The sequence below is a fragment of the Rhizopus microsporus genome, assembly GCF_002708625.1.
Source record: "Rhizopus microsporus ATCC 52813 unplaced genomic scaffold scaffold_1, whole genome shotgun sequence".
NCBI classification, from domain to species: Eukaryota; Fungi; Mucoromycota; class Mucoromycetes; order Mucorales; family Rhizopodaceae; genus Rhizopus; species Rhizopus microsporus.
The window spans coordinates 1-24,043 of NW_019671916.1; the positions used below are offsets into that span (position 1 = coordinate 1).

The following is a 24,043-nucleotide window of genomic DNA, read 5'->3' on the forward strand; positions in this document are numbered from 1 at the left end:
CGTATTATTTAATGATGCTGCAATAGCTGCATTCAATTGTTCTTCTTCACTCATATCAGTCAAACTCTGGATTGTTGTTAATCTCTATTTATATCACCTTTGTTTCTTTGGCTAATTTGGGTCGTTTCATTGTTGCCTTTTCCTCGGCTGCTGCACAACCCTCAAGAAATTCGGTAACTGTACATGATCAAACTGAGTCAACTCGTCATTTGCAGTCTTTTGTTCATTTACCTTCCATCACAAAGTCTGTCGGACTCAATGACTTTTCCCAAACTTTTACTCTTTCGCCAGTACGCGAGTCGATGATTGCAATGTGAGGATATCTTCTTAGTGAATAATATGTGCAATATCTTCTACCATCCGGACTTTCATGTCCAAACTAAAATCATTGTTTTAGTCACTCTATCCTAGAATACAGAATATATTCTCTTCTTTACTTGAAGAAAAATAAACCATTGCCTAATTATATCTTTGACAAATCCATCACTCCATAAATCACGGTTGAGCACTTGACATGAAAATTCGCTTGGGTTTTGTATATTAACCATTATCCACTTGTCGTTTTCTTTGGCTGTCTCTCGAGCCTATATATTCACCATGAATATCATCATAAAGCACAACCATACACACTTACTTGCTCAAAAGAGCCACGAAACATGATATCAAATGGTGGTCTGAATAAATCGGCTAATCTTCTAGCTTTAGAATGGCTTGAACTGTTAGGTGTTTCAGAAGGTGAAACACTCCTAGGGCTGTGATCTAATGCATTCATTAATGATGACCATTCTCTAAAAGCAGTCATGTTCTCTCTCTCTCTTACCATCATCCTCTGTTATATCAAACACGTTCACAATAGATCCTGTTGTTGAATCGCCTTGATTAAATATCGATGGACGACTTATACCATCTACGAGAATGGATGTGGTTTAGTATCTTGCATAATAATAATAATCTGGATTCACCTACTTCTTTCTCTGCTGCTACTTGACCAAGCAATACTGGGATCAAATAAACCAGCGTCTCCCGCAAGAATGTCACGCTTAGGTGCAATGGGTGCTCTAACTTCCTGAGATTCTTGTAATCGTCTTGCTAATTCTTCGTCAGCCAAGACTTGATCTTCATTTATTTCAACATGTTCTGGTTCTCTACTTGATGTCGCAGTATCATGGGCACTCGTGTTGACAGGTGCACCACCATTTTCTAAGAAAAGGGTAACTGCTGTTTGAACATTACCATCAGCTATCTTTTTTATTTATTGAATAAGCAAACCCAAACTAGAGAATAATCTACACTTTTATACCTCCAAGAATTGATTAGCTACTTCAACAGAAGCACCTGTGATATCGCAAAAGCTTAATATATCTTGTTCATTTGCCATTTTAACTTTTGCGTATGCGTATTTTTTTTAAAAAGAAAAAAGAGAAAGAAAAAAAAAAAGACACGTACTGCTTTTTCGCTAATTTATTTACGCATAAAAAAATGATAATTGAAGATGAATTGTCCCTCAGACCGTATACTGAGGGGACATTTGTGTAAAATGACGGCTTACTTCTTTGACTGTTGACCTAGTAGTCATAGATAAATAATCTTAAAAAAGGACAGATGTCATCACGTTACTTGCTGTTAGTTTAAAACGTAGCAACAACAGATCATAAAATATATGGACCAAAGTTAAATAGTACACGGATTAATAAAAAAATAAAAATATAAGCACTTTATTTCATTAAAATATGTTTAAGCAAAGAAAAATTGTGGACCATGTCCTTGAGGACCATGATGGTGACCATGGTGATGATAATGCTTCATAAACTTCTTCATAAGCTTCATTCTCTTCTTAGGATCAAAACCATGAGCAAAACTTTGTGGATCTTCAAAAGGTCCAAAACGGGAATGGGGACCGGGGAAAGGGCCTTGATGGCGTCCAAAGCAAGCATCAGGGCCAGAGAAAGGGCCTCTACGATGTCCAAAGTGGCCTGCAGGATCAAAGAAAGGACTTCCATGATGTCCAAAGCGATCACCCTTGAAATGATGATGAGGATGATGACGGTGGGAGTGTCCTTTGTCTTGAGCAAATTCGTCCTCGCTACTATCGTCTGAGGAACTGGATGAGCTAGAGGAGCCTTCGAAAGGTAAGTTGTCTTCTTTTTCAGCAATTGGTGCTTCTTCTTCTTCTTCTACTTCACTTCTTTGGCCATGACGGCGGTGATGACGATGAGAGTGACGATGGCGACGGCCAAGACGATGAACACGCATTCCTTTACATTTTTTTCCACCAGTAACCATTTTTGCAAGCTTTTTCAATTCGCGATCAAAGTTTTCTTCAGGAGACATTGCCATATAAGTAGCCAAAACACCTACCCATCTGGAAGCAAAGTGGTCAAGAGGTTGATGTTGCTTGACAAGTGATGCCAGCTTTTCAAATCCACAGGACACCAAAAGAGGTTCAGCGGCCTCGGGCACACTACTGAAACGAAGCCCGTCGTAGGGCGTCTTTACCTCGTCCATCAAGTGACTAAGCTCTGTTTGATTTGAAACAGTAGCAGTTGCATTCGTTACAGGATGACGGTAATAAAGAACTAAAGAGTTTGTGTTAGGTGGCGCCTGAGGGATAGATAATTGAAGGATAGTTACGAGATTATCCCAAGTGAGCTTTTCAGGTACCAATTGAACACGGTGAACTTGCTTGTCAGCAAAAGAGACAAAGATGTTTAAGGCCATTTTTAAATTAAGAAAAAAGATGTGTATGAGGTTAAGAACAATGAAAGTATTTCCTTCCTCTTTTATACCTTTTTCTTGATCTGATTTCTCGCTGCGGTATCGCCAAGAAAGCTTGATATGCAATTTGAGCCGAACGAGCGCACCCGTACTATTCAGTGTGAGCAGCGCCGAGTGGCCGCACTTTTGATTGCATAAAAAAGAAAATGATTGGTCACTGTGACAAAAAAAAAGGTGCCGATTTCGGCGCCTTGTAGCTGGTAAGCCTTACTATTCTAAACGTGGATTATAATTGCTGGACTAATGGTTTTTATTCGTTTCTAACAACTGATCTTATTGTTCATTTCATGATTTAGATTATTATACTGTATTTACCGTGAGAAGGATTATCTTGTCAATTATTTAAAAGATATATACCAATGCATTGGGAAAGAGTACTCTGTATCATCACACTTGTTATATAATGATATATCAAAAAAGATCCAGCAGTTAGCCTTTTTCTAGGGAAACCACAAAATGCTTTCAGTTTAATAAATTATATCTCTCAAAAGTAGATAATAAAGAGATTAAACACAAATATTGACTTTATCACGTACAAAGTGATTTATATAAAGTAAATCCATGATTTATTCTAAAATATTTCAATTTTCCTTTATGCTCGTCTTGATGCGAGGGAACAGAACGCCACCCATTTCACCCAATGGTCTCTCCTTATTCACTAGTTTCTTTGCGTCTTTAAAGTATCGTTCCTCTTGAGAAACCCCTAAGCCAGTTAGTAGCTCATTCATCTTTGTAGGCATAACAGGCTGTAGAAGAATTCCTGCAATACGACATGTCTCTAAGGAATACCATAGAACTGTATCAAGTTTATCCTTTTCTTCAGGTTTCTTTGCCAGGTTCCAAGGCTCAGCGCGAGTAAAGTATTTGTTTGCCTTTAACAAAGTTAATAATGGCATTTTAATCTTTTTCTGATTGTGATTTACCTGCGATAGAAGATCGACGATTAAAGACAGTGCTCTTCCAAATTGTCGTTCTTCAAAGGCTTCGTGGTATTTATCTATATTATTGAATGATTATCAGTAATTAAATCATAAAAAAAAGCTCATATATACCTGCCACTTCCAATAACATATGATGCAGTGTTTCATCTCCAATGTCAATGTCCTTTCTTGTAGGTACTATTCGACTGGGAAGTAAGGCTTTACCTGTCGCTCGGCTTAATAAGTTACCAAATTGACCGGCGAGTTCCTTTGAATAAAGTTGTGCAATCATTGTCTCAGAATAGTCTGCACAAAGCATGAGTAGATTTTTATAGAACGCTATTTCTCTATACCTGCATCGTCTGCCATGCCACCATTATGGACAAGATAGAAGCGAACAGGGTCAACGCCGTAACGGTCAATGACCTCAAAGGGATCTGCAACGTTTCCTCTGCTCTTTGACATTTTTTGTTTATTCATCGTCCAATGGCCATGTACAAGGATCTGTTTGGGTATGGGTAAACCAGCTGCCATCAGGAAGGCAGGCCAAAAGATGGCATGAAACCTAAAGTCGTAGTGAATATCTAAGCTAGTTTATTATTATTATGTACTCTACCTTACAATGTCCTTTCCAACAATCTGTACGTCAGGAGGAAAGGCGTCCTTTAAGGGTGCATCCTTTTTCCAAGGGTATCCAGTTGCAGTAAGGTAGTTTGTTAAAGCATCTAACCAAACATAGATTGTATGCTCTGGATCATTTGGCACCTGTATTCCCCAGTTCAACCGTGCTCGTAAGCGAGATACAGATAAATCAGCGAGCCCAGCCCGTATCCAAGAAAGAACTTCGTTTTTTCTGTTCTGAGGCACAATGGCCTTCGGATTGTCATCGATCCATTTGAGCAAATCCTTTTCGAATGCAGAAAGTTTGAACTTGTAGTTTTCTTCAGACGTCCACTCCACACGCTGCCCTGATTCTTTAGATACCATGATTTTTTCACCTGTCTTTTCGTCTGTCACTTCTTCAACCTGAGCAGATGCGTAGAATGCTTCATCAGATACCGCGTACCACCCTTCATGCTTTCCCTTGTAAATGTAACCGTTCTTTAAAAGTGTGTTCTATTAAAGTATAAGACAGGTTTCCTTTTTTCGAGATCTTAATTAATATATATATATATATACCCATAGTTCATTGACAGCAGTCGCATGATCTTTACTTGTTGTTCGTTGGAAACTCGTATATTGAATGTTGGCTGCTTCACACAGTTTCTATACATATAATAAAGATCAGTTTGTGATGCCTCTTTTTTAATTCTAAACGTACCTTGAAGCTGTCAGATACTTTATTACAAAAATCCAATGGTTCCATACCATTCTTTTCTGCAGCTTGTTGGATCTAAAGAAAGAGTGAGTCAAGGGAACTGTGGTACTTTTGAAACTACCTTCAGACCGTGTTCATCAGTTCCAGTTGATAGGATGGCCTCTTTTCCATGCAATATATAATATCTACGAAGTGTATCAGCCAATACTGTTGAATAAAGGTGACCAATATGAGGAACTTTGCAAATAAAACAACCCATGTTAATGATCTAATAACTTTATGCATGGTAGATCACCTTACCTGCATTCACATAGTAAATAGGTGTGGTAACATATGCTTTTGTATGAGAGTGACGCTGATATAGTTTAGAGCCAAAAAGAAGGTTTGTCCTTTTGGAAGCAACTCCAAGCCGTAAGGTGCGCATAAGGAAAGACCCTTTGAAGATAAAATGAAGTCAAAAACAGGGAAGAGGCTGATGTTCAAATTTTGTTTTGGGTGTCTTTTTTTTTTTTTTTGGTCTGTCAAAAAAGCATCTTTCACGTTCAACATGTATAAACTTTGGCTTATGGGTTTCTTAAAGCAGCTTAAACAGAGAGAGAAACAATTCCGATTATAACAAATAGTACTTGTTTTTTCAAGTTTATTTTTTTGACAGTTATTAGACTAATGTGTTTATTTGTTTACTTTCTTTTTTAAAAAACAAACATCACATTTTGTCCTTGTCAAACATTTCTTTTTCTTTCTCTCTTTTCCCGTTTTCTTTGTTCATTAATTATGTCAGCTACTTTAAGCAGATTGCCCTTGATTCCCTTATCTCCACTTGTTCAAACATCGATTGACTCTGCCAAATATCTTGCAGCAATCACTCAAAATTTATCTGAACATCCTGATGACACTAGGCTTCAGAAACATCTATCTTCAACCAGAGAAAAATTAGATCAAATCACCAAACACACCCAAACGATTCAAGTGAGCTTCCTTACTCAATTTAGTACACAAGAGATTGCACAAGAGATTGCCTATATTAATTCTCAGCTCTTTCGACTGGTCGTTCTTGATTCTGCGTGGATAGCCAACTATGATAAACGAGTGAACGTGATACCTATGTTGGATTTTCACAGATATTTGTCTCATGCATTTGCTCATGAAATCATTTGCAGCTCCTCAAGAAATGATGGGAATATCGTGGCTCATCTCATACAAATCGCTACAATGCTTCTGTTTGTTTATCGTGACTTTTCTGGTTGCACAGCCATTCTCAAATGCTTACAGATGCCAGAAATACAACGAATTGAAAACGCCTGGAGCCAGTGCCCGCCCAAGATGATAAAGGTGTTTAAAGAGCTCTTACCTCTTATATCCCCAGATAATCAATATGAAGTCTACCGCCAGGCATTATGGTCATTGACTCACAAATTTCTCGATATGCCTCCTATGCGATCCCGCATGGTCGCCATACCATTTATGCATGCTCACTTTCAGGTTATACAAACAATCCCATCAACAGTCCAAATATTGGAATTTTGCCAGCAGTTTACAAAAATAGACCCGAGCATACTGGGACCCACAACCTCATCAGTAAAATTCACCCAGGATCCCAAAAAACCAAGTATGGATCTCGAACAGCTCCATACTAACCCGGCTGTTTATCATTGGCTTGTCTCGAGAGCTTATTTAACCTATGCACAACTGCGATGTGAAAGTGTGCATGTCATACCTTTGACTGCAGGAGAAAGGTTGCCTGAAATAGAAGAGGAGCATGATCTGTACTGGAAGTTCTTCCGGTTGGAAGAAGAAGAAGAAGAAAATGATGAAGCCTTGAAGGATGTTGAAATGAAACTTATTAAGACTCAAGAGGACATTACAAATCAAGTACAAGGCTCTAGCAATAGTAGCAGTAATAATAAGGTTGATGACAGTAATAGCCACACTACTACTACTACTACTACTACTACTACTGCTGCTGCTGCTGCTGCTGCTGATGATGATGATAGTGATGCTATGGAGATAGTGAATACAGAATCTTTGGTCATCGAAAATAATAAGCTTGAATCCACAAATGAGATTGATAAACTTGATGAAAGCAACGCCAGGACACAACAAGATAATCACATAATTGCAACAAAGGAAATAACTATACCAGATAATGCGTCACAAAACAACACAGAGGACGTAGAGACAATCTCAGATAAAGTGCAACAGGAAAGTTTACCTGTAAAAGAGAAGATCATCGCCAAAGAAGAAGAAGAAATAGCGTCCAAAGATGATGCAAGTTCAATCAGTTTTGATAAAAAGTCAGGGGATAAGGAAGATGCATATCATTCAGAAGAGAGCATAAACAACACAAGCAAACTTAGCTCCGAAGAATTCGAGTGCATAGATCAGTCTGCATCTAGCACAAACGGAATATCAACGGAATCAGATATCGTCGCTTCTGACAAGGATGATACAAATGATCAAAATTTAGCTGTCTCTCATACAATGCCAGACCTTCTGCCGACAACAGCAACAGGTATTAGCCCAGAGGAAGACGAAAATGACGAAGAATGGACAGGATACCCATATGACGATAGCGCAAAAGAACAAGATGATGAAGATGAAGAATGGACTGGTTATCCTGTCTCGACACCGGATGAAGAAGAAGATGAAGAGGAGATTTGGAAAGGATATCCTGCTCCTGAACAGCATATTATAGAAGAATGCAATCCTTCGTTTGTACCTTGGGACAAAAGAGGTCAGTTACAAGCTATTGGAAAAGCAGCAGCAAGACGCATGCAGCATTCGTTATCTAGTACAGCAATGACTGAAACTGCAAGGAAAAGATTACCTTCTTCGTTTGGACAATCTTCCGCTTCTACTTGAGTTTATTATAGTTATTATATGTAAAGAAAAAAGTAAAAACGTATTTACAAATGAAGTATGCAAAAAAAAACAAGGGGGGAGGGGTGGTATATGTATAGTGTTTAGGGTTCTTCTGTACCCATATATTGATTACTTAAGAAATCAAATTCTTCATTGTTTTGAACAGTTTGATAAATGTGATAAGGTACCATCATTTTAGTGGACTTGTCTGCTGATCCTTGCTCTTGTTCATGACACAAGTCAACTGTCTTGGTTATCAATTTTTTAAGAAATGCGCGTGTTGCCTAGATGAAATTATTAAATTCATGCAATAAGGCTATTTGAGTTTTTTTTTTTTTTTTTGTAGTTTTACCTGTGTTAACAAGTTCCCGACTAGCAGTCTTTGTTCCATAGCTGATGGTAAATCAAAATCAGATGTAGGGCCTTGCAAGTTTCCATCTCTTCCTAGAGTCATATCATTGGCAATAACACTCTTCAGTCGTAATTGGCCAATAACAGACCATATCCAATCCATAGCACGTTCGTTTGCAACATTCACACCTTCTCCATAGCTCCACTCTTTTAAGTTTTCAAGCAACTCACGCCGACGTTGAATTTCTTCTTCGGATGTCTTTGGCTTTTGCTCATCCATATCAACATCAATATCCAGCTCATCTGAAAAACAATCGTTAGAAACCTTATTTTGCATGAAAACCACACCCTTTTACCTGCATCGTTTGATTCGTCCCAACCGGGTTCTAACTGATTTAATAAACGTGATACGCTTGTCGTACTATTGATAACTCCATTACGCTTTCTTGTATTCCAACCTTTTGGACGACGTGGACATTGATCATCCACTGTTTCGTCGTGTCCATCTCGAAGGCTACCACAAAACTTACAAAAGCCTTGTACTGTAGTCTCAGCAATATTTTCATCTGTATCTGTTTTTGTAGGTGTATACTTGTTTTGAACGCACCAAATCAAAACATCTTTTGTAGAGAGTGCTTCGGCAGCTATTCTTAACACATTATCGTTTGTTTCAAATGCCTTTTTTTGAGTCTCCAATCGTAGCAGACGAGCACGATGCCATTCAATTGCCTTTCGTTTACCAACTGGTAATTTGATAAAGGCCTTTGCACTTGGAACAAAGCTGTATGGAAGGGCTTTACCATGCGACGAGCCTATATGAATCCAGTCAGTAATAGAAATACAAAAAAGTCAGTATTAATTTACCTGCTCGAACGAGTGGTAATTGCTGAACGGCCTCCTTCAAGATGCCTCCTAGTAAACTCATTTTTTGCTTTACTGCCATTACCGCCGGCGGTTCCAGTGTAGGTGTATTCATAGGCGAAATGGTGGTTTTATCAGTAAAGTCTGTATTTCTATCTAGTTCGATTTCAATGCTTCTTTCGCTTCCGAGCATCTGCTTTCCAGAATGGGTATCATCTAATTTTAAATGATGTATAATATCTACTGATTTGTTTCTACGCTTATCTACAAAAAAGAGCTGAATACGGATTGGAAACTCTCCCCACCCAAGACGGGTGAGTTTGAATGGAGGCTCTATCACGTCAACCACATTATGAGGTTTATAGCTTGGATGTAAATGAAATCGAACACAAGTAATAAAATCTTCCTGCTTTGTCTGTGGTGGTTCAACAACATATATCATCCATTTATGTGTAAACTGTTTCAGCAAAGGATCGCGTCGTTCTGGGCTAATGAATTTACTGACATTGCCTACAATGATACGTCGCTTTATGTAAAATCTGGAGCCTACGTCAGCTGTTGAAGCCAAAGACGAAGAAGAGGCGGGGATGGCCCTCACAGCTGCGGCTACTGACTCTACTGCAGGCGCATTTGATTCCTCGCCCTTATTCTCCTCGACATTTGGTTGACCATTCATTAAGGTAGGTGTTGATGGTGTTTCTGTTTCTTTATTTTCTTCTTTATCTATTGACGTGGTTACAATCTGATCAGTCACTGTACTCTGTTCTCTTGGTGTTCCCACTGTCGGTGTATCTGCTGTAGTTGTTTCCACTGTAGGTGTACCCGCTGTAGATGTTTCTACTGTAGGTGTGCTCGCTGTAGGTGTATCTGCTGTAGGTGTTTCCATTGTTGGCGTGTATGTTGTGGGCGTGCCTGTAGGTGCGTTATCCATTAATACATCTGTTGCTTTTTTGCTGGTCTCTAACTCTAAATCGACATCTTCTTCAAATACTTTGATTGATGGCTATAAAATAAAGGGTCTGTTAGATATTGACATCCAACACAACTACGTTTTACCCTCTCGAGCTTTTTCGAGGTTGGCCTATTATATTAAAAAGTTAAAAAAGAGCTCTTTAGCTGAAACAACACTGGTACTTACTTTGATACAGCAGGAATAATGCTTAATATTGGCCTTAATCGCGCTGGACTATCTAACGGCACCTCTGACTCATCCACAGGTGTTCCACATTTCAATAACATTTGTTCATATGGTCCGAATTCCAGGTTATGTGATATTCTGCAGTGATTCAAAAATCCTTGCTGATTGGCAAAATCACCACGGTGGCACGCAGGACATGCTAAACTATAGTCAAATGTAAGGATCCTAGTTTTAACGTGGCATAATCTGTTATCATTACCTCACGTAAACGCCATCGTGTCTTCTGCCATACAGCTGATTCTTTTCGGGATTTCGGTACACTTTCCTCTTGGGTGTTGTTGGAGTTGATGGTGTCGGCTGTGGAAACAAGCCGTTTTGATACATAGCTGATCGACGGGTATAATGTGATGATTCAGGTAGTGAGCTAGCCATGGATTCTGGTAATAAAAGTATAAGTTATTGCTTTCCTCCAGCGTGTGTATAATGATACCATTTTTAATTGCTTGTTTCAAATCAGATAAAATATTCTCTGCTCTTGTTATCTCTTGCTTAATAGTTGCAATTTCTTTTTGCTTGAGATAAATCTCCAAATCAAATTGATGATTTATTATGGTTACGATCTTTTCTCTTGTTGCTTCGTCTAAAGTATATGTTAATTAAACAGTTAATGCATAAGCTATCAAAAAAGTACCTCTCGGAACATTTCCTATTGTTTTTTTATTTGACAGATGACTTGGTGGATCTACATTCGGTAGTTCCATCCCTTTATTACTTTCTTGTTATCAAGTGAATGGAAAAACAGGTGAATGAGTAGTGTGCAGAAAATTAAATAAAAGCAAGTCACGATTTGACGCAAAACTGAGAGTTAGCTCACTTTACAAAAAGTGAGCTTTGTGGAAACTACTCTTGATGAAATGGACAGTCATAAATAACATCCTTATATATAAATTAAATAATATAGGAAAGTATATTCATTCTCGAGAATATTGTCCATTGTGTTCCAGAAATTACAATAAAAGTGAACAGCTAAAATAAACACGCTTCAATTAATTATGCATGGGCTTACACAACTGTCTAAGAGCTTTATGGCTGGCTTTGTTGTCAATTGGACCAAGAGAGAGAAATTCTGAAGAGAGTAGATTCAGGTACTATACGTTGATGAAATGAATTCGGAGACTGAACTAATGTATGATGATGCATACGTTTCGAACAAGTTGATATTCAACTCTTACCCATTTCTTTCGCATTTAAAATCACCAGCACGGTCTATCTATTTAACAGCGGTAGAAGACATGCTTCCTTAAGGAAGTATATACAATCCACATGATCAAAGATATGACCAAGGAGAAATTTAGCACTTGTCAACCGGGGTTTCTTGCATAGCTGGATCTCCCAAATTCTGCTTATTTCGCGAGCATTGCCAGGAAAAGCCCTCAATGTATTAAAATGTGGATGAACGTTTCAGCCAACTGCTTTAAACCGATGCTAGGAAAAAAAACACGTCAACAGCTGACGTTTTCTATAAGATTCTGTCATCCATTCTTGTACTACAAAAAAAGAAGTAAGGATGAAACTATTCCAAAAAAGTGCTCTGATACTGTATTTTCTGAAGAATATCTACGAATCTATATTAAAGAAAGTTCATTTCTATGAATGACAATCAGTCAAAACAACCAGGTCATGTATTTGTATAGGATATTTTTAAACTAAAACATCAGACTTAAACCTCGTATAATTGATTACATTTATCCCAGTCATTTTACGTCCATGGAAGGGGAAGCTAACCTCAGACCAGATATGGAGCTTTACATAGGTATCGATAGGGTTCGATTTGACTCTCTTATCATTAAAGTAAAATGACCGAATAACACCAGCGGAGATATGATTTACTCAAGCTGTCAGTTGAGATGTAGCATATTCTGAAACGTTTAATATAGCATAGAGCCAACAACCCTGATGTTTTCGGTGTACTGGTATATGGTATGTGGACCTATCATTAATATTTACACACTACGTCAACTATTCAAACTGTAGAGGACGCAGTTGCAGCTTTTACAAGATGACGTTTGTTGCACCAAAAGTCTAAACAATGGTAAGGATTAGAACGTGTTTTCTTCCTCGTTGTTCTGAAGATTTGCAACGTAGCAATCAGCATCTTGTTTTCGTTTGCACTACTACGAGATCTGCTTTGTGAACAAGTACAATTAATAACACAGAACAAAAGCAAAGGAAGCACCGCTATTAACTGGGCTTACAAGCCATGAATAGAAGTTGATAGATAAAGTTATTGTTTTTTCTTTGTCTACCGAATACTATCAAAGTAGCTTTATACACAAACGTGATAAAGTACCTTTTCTTGATAGTTAAGGAAGGAAGCTCTGGCCATGAAGATGAGAGTTGACAGAGAGGCACTTCCTCGAAGGTAGGTGCTATTCAACTTTTCTCTCAACAGAAATATCATCAGTTTGTTAATTGAAAAGTATAGCAGTAAAAATCGGGAGGAGGCTATCTCTACTCGAGGTTCTCTGCAGTGTTGGTATACAATAAAAACCGCCTTATTTTCAAACACCACCCATTGGCGTTCGGGTGACTAAAAATACATTTAGACCCATTTTTGCAGGATCGCTAAAAAAAGCCGTATTTTCCCAGAAATCTTTGTTTAAAGATAAGGCCGTTTTTTAACCTAAAAAGAGACGATCACAAGTCCGCCTGAATTATTGTAAAAATATATGAATAAAGAACAAAAGAAAAGAAGGAGAAGCTATGAACCTTTAGTAGAGATGGATTATGTTTGCATTCTTCGGATCCTGCAATATTAGAGTTAACATTGGTTTCAAGGAAAGTAATTGTTTTGGTTAAATTAGGAAATGAAGAATGAAGTAAGCTAAATAGAAGTTTCTTTATGCATCAAAGAAATCAACGAATCATTATTTCTTTTCTAGTCTGTTCCGCGTTACTTTTTATTTGGTATATTCATCTTGTGTTTTCTTTTTTAATTCTCATCAATTATTTTGTCGTGTGAGTATATTTCAAGTCAAGCTGACCAGTACAATAACGCTACAGCATGTGTCACGTTATTTCAGGCACAGAAGTTACTTTTTTGAATAGATCCGTTCTGCACCTTCCTTTTAAAGTTACTGACCATATTTCTGTGTAACGATCAAGGGTTTTTCTTTGGTGATTTCCATGGTTTCCAAACCATTCCCTTTTTTTTTTTTTTTCTTTCTAACTAAACATGGTTGCCTTGACAAATAATGGACAGCTAAAACAGTCAATTTCAGATCTAACAACAGAAACCAAATCTACAAAGGGAGATATTCCACCTGCTCTTGTAGGTGCATCTACTACTGTTATCGGTAATGATCTCTATGTTTTTGGCGGGCGAGTCGCTAGTTCACGACAAATGACAAACCATCTGTATATCCTCAATTTGCCCACTCTTGTCTGGATGCGACATATCGCGCCTCCCGATTCAGCTCTACCTCCATCACCGCGCTACTTCCACTCAGCTACTGCTTATAAGAATAGATACATCGTTGTCTTTGGAGGCATGTCTAATGTGTCCCCTACCAATCGACGCAAACAGGCACCTAATGACGAAAAGCTATACGCAATGGACGATATCGCCATGTTTGATGTCGAGACCATGTCCTGGATCGACATTCATTCTTCACCTAGTATCTTTACTCCACAAGCCCGCTATGCTCACTTGGCTACCATCTGGAATGATGACAAGTTTGTGATCTTTGGAGGACAGGACGCGAATAATCAGCATGTATACGAAACCAATGTTTTTGATCTCAAAGACTCGTCTTGGATTCATGGTGGCCCCATCCAGGGTTCATATGATGCTTACCGTGCAGTGGCCTTTTGTCCCTCTTCCGAAAACATTTCCTCTTATTATGGTAAATTGTCCACGCCCTTCTGGGATCGAAGTAATGACGATAAACCACCCGTATGCATCTATGCCAACTACAACTTTAATGATCTTACTCGCGATCTCCACAGCTTCTGGCCACTTAAATCACCGCACACAGCCGAACTTCATCCGCATGAAATGACAGGTTCTCTGCTTCCACCAGGTCTCCGCTTCCCTACCGGCCAATTGGTTGGACAATACTTTCTTGTGTCTGGCACACTTCTTACACCTACGCAACGCGGCTATCATATCTGGGCGCTCAATCTTACCAATCTTTCTTGGACACATATCGATACAGGCAAGATGATGACACAGGGCTCCTGGAATCGAGGTCTGCTCTCTGGACAGAAATACTATGTACTGGGTCATAGCCAAAGAGATCTCAAGGAGGACTATAGTTATCGACGAATCAACTTTGATCACATTGGTATAGTTGACCTTGAAGCATTTGGCATCTTTGAACTACCCAGAGCTACTTGCTCACCACTTGCTCAAGAACTGGGTCTCGCCATGATTGATGAACCAACTATATCTGATATTACCATTTGGACTTCCGATCAGCAATCGGTCGCTGCCAATTCGACCATTCTAGCAGAACGCTGGCCCGATTTTGCTCAATTGCTGCAGGAAGATCAAAATCAAGAAAAGAAAATCTTGTATTTCCCTGAAACACACGCAGTTACTGTTGCCTTCTTGCAATACCTTTATACAGATCACGTCATGACTGCACAGCAGCACCAACCTCAAATCCTTGCTCGTCTCCTGGTGCTTGCCGATATGTACCATATGGACCGATTGAGGCAGTTGACAACATTTGCCCTGCATCAACTCCTTACGATCTCTACTGCTAGCTTAGTTTATGAAACAGCCACTCTTACCTTCCAAAACGCTCTGCAGATCAGAGCTCTTCGAGTTTTGCTCAACACTAAACGCTTATTGCAGCAGCAAAAGGAACATCAACAACATCTGCCACCACCTCTGCCTCAGACTCCCATGGAAGAATGGACCCCCAGCGTTCCACCATCTCCTGCGATCACCGTCCACGGTAGCAGTGGTGCCTCATATTACTCTTCTGGTGATGAATATTCTTATCCTGGATCTCCTCCTCCCTCTTCTTACTCGTTTACAAACCTCCGTCGCCTTGCACAGCCACCACCTACTCCTACTGAACCAAGATATTTGTATTCTTCACCGTCAAAATCAGCACCTGTAGGCACATCACCTATCCCTAAAAAGAAAATACCAGAGTATGGTTTATTTAATGTACTATAAAAAAAAGTTGATATACCTGCAATTTTTTTAATAATAGGCCTGGAGCCAATCATTTAATAAAAATATATTTAAAAGCCACGAGGAAATGTCTTTTTCTTTTTCTTTTGCACACAATGTCTACCAACAGTAAAAGTTTGAGACTCTCTTCTTTTCCTTGTTTATTCCCATTGCTCACTTTCTCTCTGCTCCTTTTTTTTTGCAGCTTCAGTTTCTACAGTTCCTAGAGATCAGTGGCCATTTGTGGAAGTTTTGCCAGACGAGTATGAGCGTGAGTTAGAGACGATCGATGTGTATATTGCCAAGATAGATTGTAAGCAAACAAATCCACTATTAAAGTATGTCTTGTTTCCTTTTGGTTTTTGTTTTTTTGCTCATCAGCTTTCAATAGATTTGTACAAAAGCATTTACCAGCATTAGAGCATTTAGAGCATTGTAAACGAATCAGACGACCCACTCATGAAAAGACAGCAGGTTTTTTTTTTATTCTCTTTGAGACAAGCTTGCTTTCACTTTCTGTGACTGACTCTTTTCAAAAACAAACCACTATACGAGTATAGATATAAAGTTAGAAGTTATCCTTTGCTTAAGAGACAAGATATCAAAAGAGGAGCTAATACAACTTCTCGAGCAAAATGGGTTTGGTCAAGCAGAGATCACAGTCGCGTCTGTGTGTAAGCATGCTCCATTGAATAGAAAGCAGTACGAGGCATGGAAAGATCTTTGGCCATTGTCCTATCGAGAGGACACACGGCTGGACCCCAAATTTACCGAGGATGACATTGAGACGATTCATGCGCACATGGATTCGATTCTTGCAACAGACACCATCACCTGCCGAATCGTTAACCCATCGACGAACAGTGTGTTGGCGCAAAAAAGCGACTCGAGATCAGAGCATCCCCTGCATCATGCTGTCATGAACGCTATCGATCAGGTCGCACAAGCTGAGCGATCGACTAAAAAGCGAGGGGCAAGAGAAATGCTTGAACAGGAAAAGGCGTCATATCTTTGCACAGGATACGATGTCTATGTTACTCATGAACCATGTGCCATGTAGGATTTTTTACTATATTTTTTTAAGCGGGAAATAACATGATAATAGGTGTTCTATGGCCCTAGTGCATTCTAGAGTCGCTCGCGTGTTTTACAGTATACCCTCCAAAACTGGTTGCCTAGGAACAAATTACAAAATTCATTCACATCCAAGTCTAAACCATCGATTCCGTGTGTTTAAGGACGTGCTGAAAAATAGAAAACAAATAGAAACAGGAAACATAGAAATATAAAATAAAAGCCACCCATTTTCCCACCACAATCTATATTTCTTTTTCTATATGCTATTTTTGCAGCGATGCTTTACTGTCTCAAGTAGACATGGCGTCAGGCACGTATCTACTGTGCGTGCACAGCAGAGCAAAGTTGACTGCTACATTTCAACCATCAATGATGTCTACTGGAATTTAGCCATAGAGGAATGGCTACTAAGAGAAACTCCAGCTGATCGATTCATTCTTTACTTATGGAGGAATAGACCTTGTGTTGTCATTGGTAGAAATCAGAACCCGTTTCAAGAATGTAATCTGCGGTTTATGCAAAGTCAACACATTCCACTTGTCAGAAGACGATCGGGTGGTGGTGCTGTTTATCACGTAAGAAAGAGAAAACAAATTGTACGGGTTTCTTCTAAACGAGAATGTGTTGTTCCTTTAGGATATGGGCAACTCAATTTATACTATATTTATGCCACGTGAAGCGTTTTCTAGAAGAGCGAATGCTGAGCTTGTTGCAAGATCTTTGAATCAGTTGGATATTGCGGCAAGTGTCAATGAAAGACATGATATTGTGGTAGATAATAAGAAGGTATCTGGAAGTGCATTCAAGATCACTACATCAAGAGCTTATCATCATGGTACAATGCTCATTGATGCTGACACGGAGACTCTCAAGAATTGTTTATCCAAAAAAAGAATGTCTAATGTTTGTGTGTGCGAATGAATATGCACAACGAAAGAGGGCTAATACTTTTTTTCTGTTTAGAAAGGCATCGTGTCGAAAGGTGTAGCTTCTGTGCCATCGCCTGTTACTAATTTGAGAGACTATTCTTATACAGTTGACCATCAGCAGTTTTGTGAATCAGTGCTATCTGAGTTTGTGAAGGCGTATAATGATGGTGAACCGGTTGAAGTAAGTCTAATGAATATAAAAAAAAAGAGATATGCACAGCTGACATAATAACTAGCCTATCGTGTTCGATAAGAACAGCGTGCTTCCAAAGAAAGTAATCGAAACGAGAAACGAGCTGACAACATGGGACTGGATTTATGGCCAAACTCCAGAATTTACAAACTCGGTCGAGACAGATTTTGAGTGGGGTCATGTGGTAAGATCACATAGACATAGTCTATTTCATTTCGGCTGACTAAATATTGATTGTATGCAGAAGGCGCATTTTCTAGTAAGGCACGGAAAGATTATGAGTGCAAGCATCACTACAGATTCACGATCAATGTATGGACCTACGATCTCAGCTGCGATCTCTGTTGCACTCGAAGGTAAGCCATGTCATTATGCAGCTTAAATATTTATTTCGTATGTTAGGCTTGGCTTATTCTGAACGTGTATTGGATGAAGCTATTGAAAAGATCAACAAGGAAGTACCAGGTTTAATTCATTCAGACAATGAGCAAGTGGTTATTGATATTTGTCAATGGCTTCGAAATAGACTGTAATAAATAATAAATTATTTTTAATTTGCTCCCTATTTGAACTTCATTTTAGCATCATTGCAATATTGGACACGAAAAGTAAATGGTTGTAGCAACCACACTTTGACTCTTGATCTATCAAGAACCGTTATATTTGGTATTGTTAGACTTTTTTTTTTATGAATAATGACAATAATAAAATCAAGCATTTACAGGCTTTGATAGCATGCACCGTACAGGAAAATCTCTTTTTCACTTCAGTTAGGATCTACCTGAAACTCTTGACAAACTATTCAATAGCCCGCCGGCTATTTTCATTAATCGACAAAACCTCATCTGTGGAGAGATGAACCTGAAGAGTCAGGTCTGAAAACTGCCCTACCGTCATCTTCTCCCCTCCTACTGCATTCTCTTGCATAAGCAGATGTTATAAAGGAACAAAAATTCTGTGAAAGGTTGGTGACCCTTAGTGACACAAGGTTAATCTATAAAGTTGTTAGCTTAATAAAGTCAATCCTTCTTTTTGTACGAAAAATTAAGTAATATCTATCTTATAGTCAAGACAATCTTTATTAAACCACGAAAGGTACAAGCATTCCCTTTTAACGCACTATACCAACTGTATAATTCATTCAATGTATGAATTATCACATGCACAGCAAAGCGCACAACTTTGGCGCCCAAATCCCCCTCCTCCAAAACTGAATCAGGACCCTGAATGTCATTTAGTGGTTAAATCATTTTATCAATCACATGATCTAATAATACCTGTTATTATTTGACATCACTTGTCATAAAGTTAGCTTAATACAAGTGATCATATTACACTTGACAAATGGTATAAATATGTCCATCATTTTCTCGACGATCAACACTCTGTATTCAAAGCATGGGTTCACATTTAAGTAGCGAAATAAAGTATGTCTACACATCTATCAATGGACAACGTGTACTTGTACCTTATATTCGATACCCTAATGGACAATGGGTGCCTATCCAGCAAGCCTATCATGAGCCATACAATGGAAACTATGTAGTACTCAATACACCGTACTATAGAATGTAATTAAAAAAGAGAGAGAGAAAATCATGCTTAAAGCTAATCTCGTTATACATAATAGCGCACCTCGTCACGGTTATCTGTTACAACATCCCGCGCCAGGTGGTATCCCTTATTATCATTAGCAGCCAGTTGTAAAATTAATCTATTTTTATCCTATGTCTATTTGTATTCTTATCTTATTTTTATATTTTATTCCTATGGACTTTATGTAATATAAGCTACCCAATACGTATTATTCTCCAGTTCATGACGCGTTATTTGATGAGAGCAAGTCTCTCTTTTTTTTTTCATATGCAACTGTGTGTTGTAGTTCCCCTCATCAGATTGTCACATATGCATGTGTAGCTTTACATAATTCGATCTCCGTCTAGTTGGTAGCCAAGAGTGACCAAAAGAGAAGAGGTTTTAATTGCTTTTCTATCTTTTTTCTTTTTCTTTCGATAAGTAAAAAAAGCAATGACTAAAACAGCCTTTGATCCTTCAGAAGTTACAGTTATCTTTGTTCTCGGTAACGATACGCTTTAGAACGCTTGAAACAAGCCAACTTACCCTTTTTTTTTTCACTGATAGGCGGACCTGGGGCTGGCAAAGGCACTCAGTGTGATCGTATCAAGAGAGATTACAATTTTGTTCATCTTTCAGGTAATTAATATAAATAGAGAGAAAAAAAGAAGAAGAAAAAAGAAAAAACTTTGAGCTAAATGTGATCTTTCACATTACATAAGCTGGTGACCTTTTGCGTGAGGAACAAAAGCGAAAGGGATCTAAATACGGTGAACTCATTCAAAACTATATACGTGATGGATTAATCGTGCCTATGGAAGTAACAATTGCTCTTTTGGAAAATGCAATGAGAGAGGCAATTGAAACTGAAAATAAAACGCGGTTCTTGATTGATGGGTTTCCTCGCAAGATGGATCAAGCAGAAAAGTTTGAAGAAACAGTAGTAGAATCCAAGTTTGTGTTATACTTTAGCTGTTCCGAGGAGACTCTCTTGCAACGTTTATTGAAACGAGGCGAAAGCTCGGGACGTATCGATGATAATATTGAATCAATCAAGAAAAGGTTCCAAACATTCAAAGATACAAGTTATCCTGTGATCGAGGCATTCGAAACGAGAAACAAAGTTCGTGAGGTAAGATTGGGATCTGTAATTAGCTGAAAGTGTTGCTAAGGGGAACATGTTAGATTAATGCCGAGAAATCGATCGATGAGGTTTATGACGATGTCAAGAAGGTGTTTGATGCCCTGTTATTACAATAATTGCTTCGTGTTTACGTATATTTAGCGTAAAAATAAAGTGGTTAGAGATACATTAAAATAAAGACTACTCAAATACACAAACGGGATAATTATCAAAATATTTCCAGCAAAAAGAGAGAATCATTTACATTTTATTTATTGAAGCTTCCGTATATTTGTTATTCCTTCGAATAGTCTTCCTATGTTTTTTTTTAATTCCTTGTTGTAGCACTCCTTCCGAGCGCCTCGCCTTGGTTTGCATTTTTCAAAATAAATGCATACAAATATGAGCTCTTCAATGGTATGTTCCTATTTATTCAGTATGCCTGAATATCTCGATGTAATCTAGTCAAATAAGTCAAAACTCAGCAAATGAACCACGGCTGATGATTACTGAAGTGACAGGTTAAATATTATGGGTACTTGTCGTTATATATATATTACATATTCACAAACATGCTTCTATATAATCTGTTAGTTGTAGAACGAAGAGTCCATATTTGATTTTGATGCAACTTCTGAGCTCTCTGTTGATAGTTCTCAGAGGCATCTACTTGGAAAAAGACTTGGTGATAAAGGTAATTTTACTATATCTTTTATTGAAAAAGCGTAGCCAACTAAGCTCATGATACAACCCACTAGCCTTAATAGACAACAATAGAATCAGACATGATACAATTTCTTTTTTACCTGGAAGCTTTGTTCAGTATGATTAAAGGACCTTGAGATCTTCTTCGTGACGGCTTATTAATGAATATTGCTCTAAAATTTTTTGGTTCCTAGCTTATAAAGCCACATTTCTTTTTCTCTTTCTTTCTTTTTTTCTTGCCTCTAGGATAAAGAAGGTAAATATACAGAACAATATTATGTAATGGGAAAAGCTGCTTTGTCAAAAGATGAAGCTTTTAATATGGAGATTTGCGATGAATGCTTATACACTTCTGATTTGCTAACTGAAGAAACAACAAAAAAGCAGCTTTTCTTTTTTTACATTATCTTTATTTCTTGGTTATTTACTCTTTATTCTTTAGGGCTGCTTTCTAATTCATTACGTATTTTTGATAAATAAAGTTGCTCATTGAACATAAAAAGCAAAGTCTCTGTGTGTTGTTTAAAAAAAAAAAGTTTATTTTTGTGCTGCCAAAGGTCAGGACAATTGACGTAATGGGCATTGGTTGATCTATTATATAAAGGATTTACGTCTTTTTTTTTTTTAATTAAATCATTTGCTATCTCAATGCATCGTACTAATAGTAATCCTAATCGTCCACAAAGACGTCGATCCTTCAAAGGATGGTTAAAACGGATGACTCTTCCAAACAATCAGCGAAGAATTGAACCACAAGTGAAAGGTTTGAAAGAATCAAAGAATTACAAGACAAAGTTTGACATGTATTCTTCTTTACAGAGGGTGTCTTTGGTGTCCCATTAAATGTCTCTATTGAATATGCCAAGACAACAGTTGGATATATCGATGAGGATGGTGTAAAACATTCTAAAGCAGGATCAATACCTATTGTTGTTGCAAAATGCGGATCCTTTTTGAAAAAGAATGGTAAAAAAAAAAAATATTTATCTATTTACATATACTCACATCAAACTCAGGATTGGAGACTGAAGGCATATTTCGTGTATCAGGAAATATGAAGCGAGTGAACGCATTAGAATTTCAATTTGATCAAGGTGCTAGTCATTATGGGTTAGACTTTAATTGGGATGGCTACACTGTGCATGATGCAGCAAACTTGTTAACACGTTACTTGAACAAATTGCCTGAACCAGTAATTCCTACCGAATACTATCTCGCCTTCCGTGATGTCATGAGTAAAGAAGCTAAAGAAAGTTTATTTATAGAAAAGATGTATTCACATACATACTTTGTTTTGTAGATAATAATGTGTATCATACTACAGAAGAAAGAATTGATGCTTTTCAAGCCTTAATTCAAGACTTGCCTTCGCCCCATCGACATCTCTTACTTTACTTATTGGATACCCTGAGTCTATTCGCCGCTAATGCTTCACAGACCAAGATGACCACTTCTAATCTAGCTGCTGTATTCTGTCCAGGTATCCTGAGGCACCCTGATTACAACACGCCCATACAATACAAGATATCTCAGTGCGTCATTGAATTTCTGATTGAATTCCAGTCCTTGTTCACTATTCAGCTATTAGATAAAAAGAAAAGGATGTCGACAGCATCTAGCGAAGAAGTTCCCTGGCTAGTACCATCTATGCATCAGCCCACACCTCCTTTTCCCTTGCGTGTGGTCAATGGTTCAGTCCATAGCAAATCTTCAGAAGAAAGTCCAATGGCCTTGGTAAGCTCTCCTACAGGGATCGATGGCAAGCAAGCGACGACAACGTCAAGAGAAATCAATCAGCCTCTTACACAAAAACTCAAAGATACTGTTGGCCCATGGATAGGTAAGATATATATACATATATAAAGCTAATATTACATAAAGCTTATCTTGTTTGTTTCCTGTAAAGCTAGAATGGCAGGTTTACTCGTTTGTGGACCGGCTGCGTTCCTTCTAGCAGGGGTTGCTAGTTATGAAGCATATCTTGCCTTGACACTTCACAAATTAACTGAGCCCCTTATTTTCTTTGCCGGGCTGGCCTCTTATTATACTTTACTTATCATCGGCTTGTTCGGAAGTATAAGTCTAGACGATCCAGCTTCTGAAGAAGCCATGCGTCAGGACCAAACCCTTATGTCCGAGTGGCGAGATCTGTTGACGCGATCTTGGAAGACAGAAAAGGAAGATGAATGTTGTTCAACCATGAGTCAGTCTAGTCGATTTAATGAGGAAGAAGAGCAGTCTAGTGAAGAAGAGGAGGATGAGATGGAAGAAAGTGACATGGGGTTTGATCCTGCCACGTTAGAAATGTACTTGTCTCAGTATGATCAAATTAAAAAAGATGCGGAACTAGCTAAAAAACTGCAATCTGAGGAGCAAAAAGCAAGAGATGTACATAATCCTTTTGTTAATGAGAAACAAGTATCCAATGACAAAGAAGTATGGAAAATCAAAACATTCTCCAAGGAAACTTGATCCAAAATATATTCTATTCTTAATAAAGTTATATGCTATATTTATATATATGTCTCCTGTGTTCAAGGGGAGCTATATAGAAAGAGGAGATGTACATCTGCTCTATTTACTATTTTAGAACGTCGATCACCGTTTCTTCTTTAAATGCTCCTTTAATATTAGCTCGGCTTCTACCTCCCTTTTTTTTCTTTTTCTCTTTTCTTTATACACTTTAATTCGAATTGTATCAGATAAAAAAAAAAGGAGAGAGGGGGTGATCTGAATGGCAAAAAACTAAGAAGAAGGGGGGAGATTGGCAACTTTTCTTTAAATAGGACAGACTAGACCTTGAAAGAAAGTCCAGATTTTCAGTTGTCATTCAAATAGAAAGTTGATCTCTCTATAATCTCTTAAAATGGTTTCTTTGAAAAAGAAAAGGACAGGCCATAAAATAAAGGAGTGCATGATGGCAAGTAGAAGTTATTTATTTTAGTCTAAAGTAAAAGAAATCTGCATCAAATACATTAGATGATACATCTCTTGTTAGTCTTTCTTTTGTTGGTGCCTGAAAAAAGAA

General features: G+C 38.1%; 11 protein-coding genes across 11 annotated transcripts; 7 read left to right on the top strand and 4 right to left on the bottom strand.

The window, feature by feature from the left end:
* Nucleotides 1–88: 88 nt before the first annotated feature.
* RHIMIDRAFT_232290 (uncharacterized protein) lies at nt 89–1,378 on the bottom strand (the record flags this gene model as incomplete). The annotated part of the gene is made up of 7 exons (XM_023607714.1): nt 89–177; nt 232–379; nt 438–584; nt 635–759; nt 821–907; nt 967–1,243; nt 1,301–1,378. 7 exons carry the CDS (start codon nt 1,376–1,378, stop codon nt 89–91), a joined length of 951 nt encoding a protein of 316 aa, XP_023470550.1.
* Nucleotides 1,379–1,582: 204 nt separating this feature from the next.
* On the bottom strand, nt 1,583–2,765 carry RHIMIDRAFT_252124 (uncharacterized protein). Its single transcript, XM_023610933.1, has one exon. It carries the CDS (start codon nt 2,716–2,718, stop codon nt 1,735–1,737), a length of 984 nt encoding a protein of 327 aa, XP_023470551.1. The 5' UTR covers nt 2,719–2,765; the 3' UTR covers nt 1,583–1,734.
* A 444-nt stretch (nt 2,766–3,209) lies between these two features.
* RHIMIDRAFT_252127 (uncharacterized protein) lies at nt 3,210–5,688 on the bottom strand. Its single transcript, XM_023610934.1, has 9 exons — nt 5,314–5,688; nt 5,135–5,250; nt 5,017–5,088; nt 4,875–4,961; nt 4,312–4,811; nt 4,049–4,260; nt 3,828–4,001; nt 3,699–3,772; nt 3,210–3,647 (listed from the first exon to the last, which is right to left on the bottom strand). Exons 1-9 carry the CDS (start codon nt 5,435–5,437, stop codon nt 3,357–3,359), a joined length of 1,650 nt encoding a protein of 549 aa, XP_023470552.1. The 5' UTR covers nt 5,438–5,688; the 3' UTR covers nt 3,210–3,356.
* RHIMIDRAFT_252129 (ras GEF) lies at nt 5,674–6,965 on the top strand (the record flags this gene model as incomplete). Its single annotated transcript, XM_023610935.1, has 1 exon — nt 5,674–6,965. A coding segment is annotated over exon 1 (863 nt), but the record flags the coding sequence as incomplete, so codon positions are not given.
* Nucleotides 6,966–9,304: 2,339 nt separating this feature from the next.
* On the bottom strand, nt 9,305–9,619 carry RHIMIDRAFT_184241 (yeats-domain-containing protein; the record flags this gene model as incomplete). The annotated part of the gene is made up of 1 exon (XM_023605831.1): nt 9,305–9,619. A coding segment is annotated over one exon (315 nt), but the record flags the coding sequence as incomplete, so codon positions are not given.
* A 3,877-nt stretch (nt 9,620–13,496) lies between these two features.
* On the top strand, nt 13,497–15,077 carry RHIMIDRAFT_188758 (galactose oxidase; the record flags this gene model as incomplete). The annotated part of the gene is made up of 1 exon (XM_023605900.1): nt 13,497–15,077. A coding segment is annotated over one exon (1,581 nt), but the record flags the coding sequence as incomplete, so codon positions are not given.
* A 452-nt stretch (nt 15,078–15,529) lies between these two features.
* Nucleotides 15,530–16,473, top strand: RHIMIDRAFT_232296 (uncharacterized protein; the record flags this gene model as incomplete). The annotated part of the gene is made up of 4 exons (XM_023607715.1): nt 15,530–15,542; nt 15,619–15,751; nt 15,805–15,887; nt 15,974–16,473. The coding sequence occupies 4 exons, from the start codon at nt 15,530–15,532 to the stop codon at nt 16,471–16,473; spliced, it is 729 nt and encodes a 242-aa protein (XP_023470556.1).
* A 277-nt stretch (nt 16,474–16,750) lies between these two features.
* RHIMIDRAFT_196576 (lipoate-protein ligase A) lies at nt 16,751–17,835 on the top strand (the record flags this gene model as incomplete). Its single annotated transcript, XM_023606139.1, has 4 exons — nt 16,751–17,065; nt 17,127–17,397; nt 17,458–17,600; nt 17,656–17,835. The coding sequence occupies 4 exons, from the start codon at nt 16,751–16,753 to the stop codon at nt 17,833–17,835; spliced, it is 909 nt and encodes a 302-aa protein (XP_023470557.1).
* A 1,805-nt stretch (nt 17,836–19,640) lies between these two features.
* RHIMIDRAFT_195489 (UMP-CMP kinase) lies at nt 19,641–20,447 on the top strand (the record flags this gene model as incomplete). The annotated part of the gene is made up of 4 exons (XM_023606044.1): nt 19,641–19,692; nt 19,755–19,826; nt 19,910–20,319; nt 20,373–20,447. 4 exons carry the CDS (start codon nt 19,641–19,643, stop codon nt 20,445–20,447), a joined length of 609 nt encoding a protein of 202 aa, XP_023470558.1.
* Nucleotides 20,448–21,249: 802 nt separating this feature from the next.
* On the top strand, nt 21,250–21,604 carry RHIMIDRAFT_146 (uncharacterized protein). The gene has a single exon (XM_023605735.1). It carries the CDS (start codon nt 21,298–21,300, stop codon nt 21,493–21,495), a length of 198 nt encoding a protein of 65 aa, XP_023470559.1. The 5' UTR covers nt 21,250–21,297; the 3' UTR covers nt 21,496–21,604.
* On the top strand, nt 21,252–23,586 carry RHIMIDRAFT_252161 (RhoGAP-domain-containing protein). Its single transcript, XM_023610936.1, has 5 exons — nt 21,252–21,778; nt 21,835–21,981; nt 22,032–22,250; nt 22,316–22,855; nt 22,922–23,586. Exons 1-5 carry the CDS (start codon nt 21,664–21,666, stop codon nt 23,485–23,487), a joined length of 1,587 nt encoding a protein of 528 aa, XP_023470560.1. The 5' UTR covers nt 21,252–21,663; the 3' UTR covers nt 23,488–23,586.
* The last annotated feature ends 457 nt before the right edge of the window (nt 23,587–24,043 follow it).